The following is a 12,382-nucleotide window of genomic DNA, read 5'->3' on the forward strand; positions in this document are numbered from 1 at the left end:
AAGTCAAAGTTCTGTTGTACTGCCCATCCTTCCCCCCCCCAACCCTACCTTTTCCTACTTTACCCTGCTATCCTCACCTAGAGGTACCCCAATTATTAATGTTAATTAAATGTAAATTTGTGAATCAAACACTGTTTTTGTGGCAATGTTATCTATTCTAACACTCATCTCTCTGTTGGGGGAGATGGGCAGCGTACAAATTTAATAAATAAATAAGTAAATACATCAAGGCATGTCACCGTAGAAATAGCATCCTTGAATAAAGGGGGTTTCTTGTAGGACCCAAGTTCTTTGATGGAGTAACTAGTGGGAGTTAAGATACCAAAAGGTGACAATCATTGCGGTAAAAAAGAAAGTCCCTTGTCTTCACTACTCTGCAACCAATCCCTCAAATCTCAGACTACACCAGGTCTCCCAGCATCAGTGGATGCTGGAAGATGTGCTGCTGGCCATGTCCACCCTCTCTCCCAATGACTCCATCACAAGTGAGGGGAAGACCAGGAAGCTTTGGGGGCAGACAAGGTCCTTACCAGACCTATGGAAAGCCAGAATGCTCCTATGAGGCCTGGGTGGATGATGTCTCTTTTTTAAGTAGCTGTCATGGTGCTGGTACTGATGGAGAAGACACTGCTGAGTCACTAACTGGACAGTACTTTCACATCATGCAATCAAATCCAGGAATTTTCTGGGATGTGACTCAGAGTGGGATGACCTTCCCAAAACCAAGATGGACTGGGCAACCTGGGATAACTGTCAGTATGCTACCTAGATCAGGACCACAACTGTAGCAAACTGTTAATGATGTCTACCACACTGCATTTAGTGGCAGAGTAAACAAAAAAAGCTATGGCTCTTACCTATATCTCCAGGGTAACAAGTAATCTGACTTGAGAATAGGAAAATTTCCTGTGTTCTGTTCAGTCTGGCTCAAATTGAGAAGAGATCTGAATTTTGACCCTCATGTAATTCCTAGCCATGTGCCTCTGAAGGGCCTGCTATGAAGACAAGGGCTAACTGTGGCCCAGATCTTGTGAAACAAAGATCTTTGAAAGGTTTCATAACCATTCAAGAAGGCAGAAAGAGGTATCAAGGCAAGACCAAGCATGCAGGCTAAATGGCAATGAAGCATCTGCCCGTCATTCCATTGCTACAAGTGCTTTCCTTTAGACTTAAGCCACCTGGAATAATGCTGTCACCTTAAACACATGTTGAGCTGTCTAATTGTGCAAGACCCTGGGAAGTAGGGAGCTGGTGGGGCCTTGGACTGAGGAGATAAGATCCCAGGAAGGATATAAATAAGGAAAGATTCCTTCAGAAGGTTCCACTCAAATTTACAAGACACCAACAGAGAGAATGAAAGTCCTGTGGATCTTTGCGTTCCTCGGAGCAGCAGGTGAGTTTTAAAACAAGTATTTGATTTTGGTACCGTCTTTTATGTTGTAGTGTACACATGCAGCAAAACAGTAAAATGAGAGAGGTACAGTTTCAAACCTGAGGTATGGGAGTTTTTCCCAATTCTTTGTTATTTCTGCACACTTTTCTTACATGTATTTAGTCCATCGTGACCAATGAAGATGTGGTTTTCTGTAACAAGAAGGGCAAAGAAACCTCCCTCAGAACACAAAACAGCCTTTGAGAAATTTCTTTGGATTCACTTTAAATTGAATTCCTTGGATGTCTGACTTAAGAGAGAACCCTAGATGTGCTTTGTATTGTACTTGGGGTAAAATCTACTGACAATCTGTATAGGTACGCTTGTATACTTGTACACAGCCTGTCTTCTCTCTTAGAATTCCTCTCTTAGGATTCACCTGAGAATAAATCAAGTTCTGCCTTTTGATTTTGGTATTATTGCGGGGTGTGTGTGTGTGTGTGTGTTCGTGTGTTGCCTCTCTCCTGTTTTCCTCATTGCTTCCATATTTCAATCTCTGTCCCTCTTTCCTTTAGCAAATATAGTGGGTATTATCATTTATTTGAAGTGGGAATGATGTTTCAATGGGGTTAGGAGGCGTCTACAGGATCCATTTCATTTGGTGTGGTGTGTGTGCCCTTTGAGTAAGTCTTGACTCCTGGCAACTGCCTGGACAAGTCCCTGCAGTTTTCCTGGCAAGATTTCACAACTGGTTTGTCATGGCCTCCTTCCCAGGGCTGAGAGAGAGGGACTGGCCCAAGGTCACCCAGCTGGCTTTGTGCCTAAGGCAGGACCAGAACTCATGGTCTCCCAGGTTCCAGCCTGGTGCCTTAACCACTACGCCAGACTGGCTGTCACAGGACCTGATGTTTTCATCAAAATGATGAAACAAGCATCAAGCCATCATGATGCAAGCTCCATTCCTTTTGTACGCATTTGAGACATCTCAATGCACATACAAAATTGCTTGTGTTGTGAGACAATCATTTTGTCAATTGCCCCTCCCCTTCCCTCTCCTCACAGATGCTTCTGGTTTGGGTATATATTTTAGAGTCTCAACCCAATCCAAAGAGCAACTTTTTGATCTGTGTACTAGACAGTGAAAAAAATTGTACACTTTAAACTGTAAGTGGGGCTTGCATACTAAATATTATTCCTCCTTACAGAATAAAACAAAATGCATGGAACACTAGAATATTTGGGAGTTAGCTTAGTGCCTAGAATTATTTTCTCTGAAATGCCATGTTTTATATGTTTATATGTTAGTGTTTAGCTATGTATGATTTCTTTTGATGTGGGGGAACTTTCAGTCACATACCACAGACATACATATGCATACATGCAGAGATATCTGCAAGGGGGGTCAAAAAAATCAAGATGGGGGGCTTTAGGAGGAGCTTCATGGCAGACAAAGATGTCTCCAAAGAAGTGGAGATGGCACTGTGGTGATGACCAGCCGTCCAACAATGAATCCTGGTTGGCGGAGCCTCTAGGGACAAAGAGAGACCAAGAGATCGCCCACCTCCACTCTGGATGGCTGGTTCTCATGAGGAGACCTCAGGAGTTGAATGTTCTTGCAGTTGACCTGTAAGTTGAGTGTCCAGGAGTCGAGGGAAAGCCAGCACATTCACACCCGCAGCACAGCTTTTAAAGGACACAGTTCGCTCAAAGCTTCATTTTCTTAATCACTTTTGGAAGCAATCAATTTACAGTTAAAGGAAGATCTTCAGGCTGGCAGAAAGGAAAAAAAAAAAAAAAAAACACTTGGTGAGTCAGACTTCATTCCAAATCCAAGAAAGAAAAAGGGAAAATAATAATTTTAAGAATTTAAAACTAACAGCAAAAAGCTTAATAATATTTTGATCTAAGAAAGTTATAAACAGACAAAGGGACAGTTTGAAATGAAAGGATTAATAGTTTAACAAAAGTGCTTTTGATATTATTTGGAAACAATTAGACAAACAGAACATACCTTTGTGGGAATGTTGATTGTTTAACATCACAGGAAAAGACAATTGGTGGATTTTACAAAACAAAGAGGTAAATGTAATATGAGATAGACTGTGTGACTGTGAAAAATGGCAAGACTCTGAAATATCCACAATGGAGGAATGGCTGGTGAAGGTGAATTAGCAGAGATGGTAAATTGAGTTGTTTGATTAGAGAAAGGACAATAGCTACTGTACATTTATTAGTAAATGTATTTGTAACTGCTGTTAAGAAGATTGGAAGCCACTTCTTTGTAACTGAACCTTTCCTTTCCTTTCCTTTCCTTTCCTTTCCTTTCCTTTCCTTTCCTTTCCTTTCCTTTCCTTTCCTTTCCTTTCCTTTCCTTTCCTTTCCTTTCCTTTCTTCTGTTCTTTCTTTCTTTCTTTGCACTTTTTTTCACTTATTACTTTACTTTCTTTACTTTCTTCTTTCAAAATTTGTATGGTTTTTATTCTTTTTAAAATTTCTTTAATAAAAAGTACACCCACACATGCAGATATATATAAGTCAAGATGGCAGCTACAACTGTGTGATCAGTCCCTTCTTTACTTTTTTGACCTCCTCCCTGAGGACACCCCTGAATACATGGCTGGAGAAGTATCTGTATGCTGAGAAAGTATAAATCACAGTTTATCACCAGTATACTGGGAAATAGGCCTCATAAATGAGTAGTGCTTGAGGAAGGTATTAGGGGCTGTCTTATCCCACATTCTTTGAGGATTTCTAGGAAGAATCTACTTGAAGTCTGGCCTTCGTAAGAAGTAAGAGGCATATGGATTAGAAGACAGCCCTTCTCCATGGTGGCCCCATATTAGGGAATAAAATGCCTTCAAAGTTGTATTTGGCCCTTCCATTACTGGCATTCGGGAAATCACTGCTTTTGAAACAGGCATTTGACACTTGGTGTTGATTATTGGCAATTATTTTTAATTATTTTAGTTATACTTTAATGTTGCTTTTATATGTGAGGCATAGTTATTTTGTAAGATGCCTCTTTCAGCTAATGTTTTCTTGCAAGCATTTTTGGAGTGGCTGGTATACAAATAATGGCCAATGAATGAATAAAGGAGTAAAACAGGAATTCAGCAACTGCAATGCAAACTGATTTGATATGTACAATCAATCATGATTATTCAGTCAATGACCAGCAAAATTTAAAAGGACAAAAACAGAGTAAAACAAAGCAAATACATATAATAATGTAGTAACAACTAGTAAAATAAATCACATAATAATATAGCACTCACTCACTATGGTGATACATTTACTATCCAGGTAATATAAATCTAGAATATTAATAGATTTGATATGTACACAAATAGGGGCATTGTGCTTCCCCTCTATAAATGGCACCTGTGCCTTCAGGGCCAGATCATGGTATCAAGAAAACACGTACTCCATTTGGCTTGCGAGTTCTACATGTCGATGTCCCTTTTCATATTAGTTGCTGCCACCTTGGATGAGGATGACAAGATTGTTGGAGGATATACCTGTCGGAGAAACTCTGTCCCTTATCAGGTTTCACTGAATGGTGGTTACCATTACTGTGGTGGTTCCCTCATCCATGACCAATGGGTTCTTTCAGCTGCTCACTGCTACAAATCGTGAGTGAAGGGTATTTTTATTCTGATCTTATAGCAACTTCTGGTAAAAAAAAATGTCTTTAGCTGTGGAAACTGAAAATGTGCTAACAGCACATCACTGTCCTCTTTACATAGGAAAATCTGACATATTTGTGATCCTACTTTCATTTATTTCTAGTCGGTTTTTTTCACTGTGAAAAACAATAAAGCAGAGAAATTTCCCTATCTCTAATATCAAGATAACTGTCTATCCTATGATACATCCTGTGATAAATGACTTAAATGAATCAATTAGAGTCAAGTGGAAAAGTAATAAAAAGATTGCATAAAAAGCACTTCTGGAGACAGGCTTCCTTCCATTACATAGATCAATGTGCTAATCTTATTCATGATCTGAAAGTCACATCTCAGGGCTACCGATTCGAAGAGCCCATTTTTTTACCAGATGGTTGCATCTGGGTCTAGATTGTGATAGCACAGTTCAGTTCAGATTGTCTAAAGACACTGATTAAAATGTAGCAAGCAGGAAGTACTTTTTTGTTAAGAAGAAGGGGTAATGTCAGATCCTAGAATTAGAACAAGCTAGCTCCATTCAGAAGCTTCCCACTATCTATCAGACATCAGGAATTACTTTATACTGTTTCTTTGTACCTTAAGACGGCTTTGTGGCCTAAGTACAGTAATTCCTGAGGTTTGGAAGGAACATGATCTGAGTACTTGTTCCTAAGTGGGAATCTTAGTTTTTTAAAGTTAGACCATAAGACTAGATCTAACTTTAAAAACCTAAGATTCCTACTGTGAGTTCTTCCATTTCATTAATAATAACTTAGCATTATGGCAGAACATTATTTAAACCTTATATTTACAAGTTTTAAAAATCCACTTCTCCTGTGATATGTGATATGGATAACAACAACAACTGTATTCACTTTATTGTCCATAATAGTAGGGCAATATTCCAGTCTGGTTAAAATTTCACCACCTTTTTTTTTTTTTTTTTAAAGTTTCATAACCATTTATATTTGCACTACTTGGAAACATAGTATATGTTTGACTTCTCCCGACTAGCTAGTCAAGAACCTGCAAGAATGAATTTCCAAGGATTATGAAAGCTCAGATATTGGTTTAGTTTAAAAAAGCTTAAGAAGCCATTAGAAAAGAGTACCAGTGACTGCTATGAATCAAATACAGGATTTATTGATAGTGTAATCGAGGCTCAAATTCTTGCATCTCTTTCTCGCACCCACATGATGCAGTGGGCTAGAAGCCCATCTCTTCTGGGTGGGAGTCTCCACCTTCCCTTGTTTTGGTAATAGACTGATCTGGTATCAAGCTGCTGCTTGGGAAGGTCTGACAACTACCGTTCACAATCTGCACCTTCCACTAAGTTAAGTAACTGTTATATAAAATGCCTCTGCACATTTTTAAAGGCAGATTTCCTTGCATTAAATGTGGCTTTAACATAGGTATTTTCTTTATGTGGGATTTTTAAAACACAATTAGGTTAGAATTTAATTGGGATAAGCAAACATCAGACTTTCTTGGTTTTGATGCTAGCATTTGTGCTCCTTTGGAGAGAAATGAAAATTGAGTGTTCAGATACATTCCTGACAGGATAAACATCAATTATCTTTATGGAAATTGATATTAAATTTGAACAATGGGAAAGTTTCCATTTCAGATGTGAACTCCTGCTAAAGCTGTGTTCATTGAGTTGATGACTTCTTCTTTGCTATGAGGAATACAACCTTTGTTAAGCTTGAGGCTAGACTCTGCCCAGTGCAACACAATATAGAATTGCATTATTGATTTTACAGCCAACTTGCCGTGAAACTGGGAGCGTACAATATTAGGAACCCGGAAGGGCATGAGCAGCTTATCAGGGCTGAAAAAATCATTGTCCACCCAAACTACAACTCTTGGCTCTTGGATAATGATATTATGCTCATCAAACTGGCATCACCGGCTGAACTTACCAGAGGTGTCTCACCCATCCCCTTGGGCTATGGATGTCCAGCTGTTGGTACCTACTGCCTTGTCTCAGGATGGGGTAACACTCTCAGCGAAGGTGGTGAGTATTAACAAGAATTGGCTAATTCACTCTAAGTCCCAAGTATGTGACTGAAGAAGTGTAATTGCTACTGCCTGCCATCTACAAACAACACTTTCTAAATCTAGAAATGTGTTTCCCAATCACTGTTCAATCGTCGTATGCTTTAAATGTTCACAGGGATAGATAGGTTCAGGGGCAACTTGTATCTATTCTGAAATTCCAGGTTTAGCCCTAACATTAAGAAGAAAATGATTATTGGACTGAGCCTTGAACCAACTTAAGCATATATATGCTGGTTTAGATGGTTTTAGAGCACTCAAGATGAACATGCACCACATTCCACCTTTCCCTTTGTTGTGGAAGTTTCCAGACACTTTTAATATCTTGAGTGGGTCACATCACCTCAGATATCATATGCCACAAAATTACATAGCTAGCTAGTTGCTTTTACTTGTCTAGAATAACAGGGTTGCTGCTGATCTTGTATTCAGAAAGAGTCTGGTAGCATCTTGCAAGACTAACACATGTTATTATAAGGCATCTACTTTCATGAACTGCTGCTCACTTCTTAACTTCCTTATTTTGTCCTTTCTCTTTCCATCTAGTAAACTACCCTGATTTTCTGCAGTGCCTGCAGGCCCCAGTCCTAAGTGATGAGGAATGCAGAGCTGCATACCCAGGACAAATTACTGAAAACATGGTCTGTGTTGGATACCTAGAGGGCGGCAAAGACTCTTGTCAGGTGAGGACACTTGCCTTCTGACCCTCTGAAAAAGCAAAACAAGACAGAATACCCAACCTACCTGCTTTTGTGTGAAAACAGCCAGCCAGCTATAGGAATTATAATAAGGGCGAATGGTTTGATCTTTGCAATTTACCCCGTGCATAGTTGGCATTTTCACCCATTTTTTTTTTCTTCAGAGAAAAATAAGTGCTTAGAACCAGGATACAAGCTGTGTTTGAAGGTGACATTTGCACCTCAGAGCCTAGAACCATTTCCAGTTTGCTCAGAAGCCATGTTTTCATGGTGAACTACCATGTTTCAAGCCAAATGGTCCAGTTTGCCATCTTATATTCAGTCCTCCTGTTCATTCATTTCTCCTATGAGAACTGGAGGGGAATTGTATTGCGAGAGAAAATTTTTTGATTTATAAAATGCCACATTCATGCCATATCAGATGTGCATGCATTTTGAGCAGTAAAGTTCAGAGAAATGTGAGAAGAGATCATAGGAGATCATCGCTTTGGTGCATTTTGTGGCTGTTTGTAGTGGGACATTGCTAATAATGGTCTTGGTTCGGGGAATCAAAGCACCTTTCTTGTATTTTTATTTGACCTGGAGACAAATATGGAGAGTTTAAAATTCTTTATGTATTTGAAGAAAGGTGTGTGAGGCAGAAAGTTGCTGGAACCACAAAATATTTTGGCCAGTCATTTGATGTGTTTTCCTTACAGTCTGAGGTTGTATGGGGTTACATATTTTCATTTTAATTTATAGATAACTAGTGTATCAAGCTGTACTTGAAAAAGAGTACTTAGAGGTATTTGACCTGTTTCAGACTAATTTCTGGCCATACATGAATAAGGCTCCAGTATAGCTCCTTTCATACTACAAATGTTTATTGCGGAAGTCGGATCCCAGCACTAGTTCTAAGCACGTGCCTTGTGGTTGTTGTTAGAGGGCCTTCACGTCAGTCTTGACTCCTGATGGCTACAAGGACAGATCCTTGTAGTTTTCTTTCATTTTCAACATTTTCAGAAGTGGTTAGCTAGTACTTTCTTCCAGGATGTTTTTTTTTTTTTTTTTTAATTTACCAATCTAGGATTGAAAGAGAGTGAATGGTTCAAAGTCATCCTCAGGTTTCCTCACTCTTAGTCCTGCACCTTCAGCCGCTATGCCAAACTGGCTTTCCGGCTATTCTAAGTAGCCGCCTACACTCACCTACTCTGACCCCTCCTCATATCAGTGAGACTGAACGGTGGTCCCTTTTCTGCTGGCAGGTGGGAGAAGAAATTAAGCCGGGAGAATCCCCCAGTCTCCTTCTTTAACTGGCTTACAACAGTACAAAAGGACCACACCCTTTGCCTGCCTTGTTACTGCTGCAGACTAAGGATTGGCAATGGGGGCAGTGCAATTTATGACAGCGTACTTTTCTGTGGACTCACAAATTGGCAGAGAGCACTTTAGCCATGCCAACTGGAACAGCCCTGGGAAATTTGCAAAAGGCAGAATCCTTGGTTGCATCGGCAAGACTTTACGTGTACAGTTTATAAGCATATATGGTCTGTTCCCACAACTGGTCTGAGATGGGTGGCTATATAAATTCAATAAACAAACAAACAAACAAACAAACAACAGGCATGGAGCCCAGCTCTACAATTCAACCCTTCCTTCGAAACATGAATATGGTTGGGCGTACCTGTATGTTGATATATTTTGCATCCCTCATAGAAAAGGGGTATTTTAAAGGAAACTTTGGAAGAAAGAAGAAACTGTGCCAGACAGCAGTTTGAGTAGGATATTTATCATACATGACAACAAGAGAGAATTTGCTTAGTAACAGATGAGGGTTATTGAATTAGAGAAATAATTATATGAATAAAAGCAGGAGATGAAAGCAGGAGACCAGGATGGGCGCCACTTATTCATCAAAATTAAAACCAAAGAATTTAAGCTGAATAAAAGAGGTAGAAGTCAGGCTCCAGATCTGACATGAGGCACCAGAGGGCTTTGAGAAATGAAGCAGCTAGAGAGATCAAGAGGAGCTGGGGGAATCCTATCCTATACTACAAGGAGAACTGCCATAAGTTGGTTACAGTGTAATTGGTAGGAAAGAGAGGCAGAAATGAGAAACATGCCAAGGGAGAAACTACCTTAGAACTTCCCTAACCCTTCTTCTTTCCAACTCTTTTGGTTTTGCAGGGGGATTCTGGTGGCCCAGTGGCTTGTGATGGATTCCTCCAGGGCATTGTCTCCTGGGGAGTAGGCTGTGCTCTTCCTGGCTATCCTGGAGTCTACACCAAAGTCTGCAAATACGTCAACTGGATCCATGAAACCATTGCTGCCAACTGAAACATCTGCGTTCCTCTTGTTCCAACCTTTTCATGTGATTCATCTTAATAGAATATGAAATAAATAGAGGCCGATTACAAAAACTATATGGTGGACCATTGCTTTTATTCTAACATAAGGGGATAGTTGTGTAGATTGAAGGGCGTAGCTATCATCCAGATTCCTTGAATTCTGGTGCCTTTCAATGCTCCAGGTATTTCCAGCTCCAAGTACGAGAAATGTGAATTCCCCATCCCTTTTGCAGAGCAGCATTTTCACACTCTAAAGTAAATCCAAATCCAGAAGACATCCCTTTCCATCAACAATGGGGGAAACCTGGAACAAGACTCCCTGATCTGAAGTCTAGTTTAGTGCTTCCATGTGATTTTTGGGGGGAATGAAGAAAGTGTGCATGTTTTTCTTAGTTACCATGTGCAAAAACAGACAGTTCATACTGAATGTAAACCCACCTCCTTTTGTATGCGGAGCTGGGTGAAGTTTCAAACCCAGGAATCCCTGGAGATTAAAACACTATACAAATGTAATGGACTGACATTGATAAATAGCTAAATTAATATGAATAAACAGCCTGCAAATATTCTGTTCCCTGCTATTATAGCTGGAGGCTTCCCTCTACTGGGAAGTTGGGCAATATTCTTTAAAAAAAAAAGCAAGCAAAAACTTTCCATGGGACATCTAACAGCATATGCCAAAAGGTACCTACAAATCAGGCTTCTCTTCCATGTCTGTGAGAAAACTCACAGAACAGTACACCAAATCAGGGAGGATACCATGAAATTTGAAGGGAAACCAGGATAGCCAATGAGCAGGGTCTGAGATCCTATTAAAGGCAAGAAAAGTATCTCCCAGAAATGGAAGTCTTGCCCAAATGAAGAGAATAAAAAAGAACATAAATTCTGGAAAAAGTTACGGAAGTGGTTAATAAAAAAATGTAAACAAAAAAGACTTTGAGGAACACATGGCAAAACACATTAAGACAAAGAACAACAAAATTCTTCAGATGCATTTGGAATAGAAAACTGACCAGGGAGGCCCTTGGACTATTCAGTGACAGCGCATTAGAGTGTGCTGATAGAGGACAGAGAAATAGCAGAGAACCCACACAAATTAATTACCTCTGTCTTTACTGCTAAGGATGTAGGACAGATGCATATGTTCAAGCTGGATTTTCAGGAGGAAAATTAGATAAACTGAGAGACATGGAGATAACAGTAGATGACATCATAAGTCAAAGTGAAGAACTAAAAATAAATAAATCGCTAGGTCCAGATGGTATCCACCCAAGAGTTTTTAAAGAATTGCTGGTCTTTTCACAAAAATATTGAACTTCTCTTTTATATTAGTAATAGTAATAATAATAGTAATAATAATAGCTAACATGCCTCCAATTTTTAAAGAGATTTGGGGCAATAAAGGAATTTATCACCCAATTGGCTTAGCATCTTTCCTGGGAAAACAGTTGAAGGAATTTTGATGGATGAGCTTGAGGGACTCCATGGATTTCAGGCCATTCATGGGCCATGTGCCCATAACACAGAGAGACAATCCCAAAAGTAGCAGAACAGGAAATGGGACAGAATCATCAATCTACTCCCTAAACTTCTATTTCCCCTTTCCTGTTTCATCTCTTTTGTCTCCTTGCCCAGTCCTTATTCTGGCCTTCTTCTTTCTCTGTTCCTCCCTTCTGAGCTGAATCCACCTGATTTAGATGAATCAGAGGAGGCAGAGAGACATTCAAGAAGCATTGCCGTTTCTGATCACATTTTGACAGGCAAGAAGGTCATCCTAGCCATACCATATCCTGACAATCAATTGTACTTCCTCAGCGATTTCCCTGGACTTTGTGGAAGGGTGCCTAATTTGAATAGGGATTTGCCTACTTGGTCAGTCCATTACCATAAATGTTTTCACCTTTAGTTTCTTCTACTGCCTAGTTGTGGATCCCACCAGCTATGTCAGCAATGTTATCCTGCAGGCTGGAGAATACCTCCAGTGCCAATTCCTCTTTCTTATCCACAGATTCCAAACACCTAGAAACAAATGCAGGTTTGCAACACTTATTGCTAACTTTCTGAACTAAAAACTATACTCATTCACACATTTGCACTCCTTTGTATATGAACCCAACTCAGTGTCAAGCTGGACAGGCTTGGTTTGAGTTCCACAAGAATCAAGGTGGGTTGCCAACACTGCAAGGTATCTCATTGTATGTGATGGCTTGAAAGGACTACATTTGCCCTACTTACTTACTTATTTATTTCAACATTTCTATA

General features: G+C 39.7%; 1 protein-coding gene across 1 annotated transcript; it reads left to right on the forward strand.

The window, feature by feature from the left end:
- The first annotated feature begins 1,284 nt into the window (after positions 1-1,284).
- Positions 1,285-10,195, forward strand: LOC103060803 (anionic trypsin-like). The gene is made up of 5 exons (XM_007434880.4): positions 1,285-1,393; positions 4,845-5,004; positions 6,801-7,054; positions 7,642-7,778; positions 9,960-10,195. Exons 1-5 carry the CDS (start codon positions 1,354-1,356, stop codon positions 10,107-10,109), a joined length of 741 nt encoding a protein of 246 aa, XP_007434942.1. The 5' UTR covers positions 1,285-1,353; the 3' UTR covers positions 10,110-10,195.
- The last annotated feature ends 2,187 nt before the right edge of the window (positions 10,196-12,382 follow it).

Source organism: Python bivittatus, unplaced genomic scaffold (genome assembly GCF_059951505.1).
Source record: "Python bivittatus isolate LINGU-HERP-01145 unplaced genomic scaffold, Pbiv_v1 ctg000270_np1212, whole genome shotgun sequence".
Lineage (NCBI taxonomy): Eukaryota > Metazoa > Chordata > Lepidosauria > Squamata > Pythonidae > Python > Python bivittatus.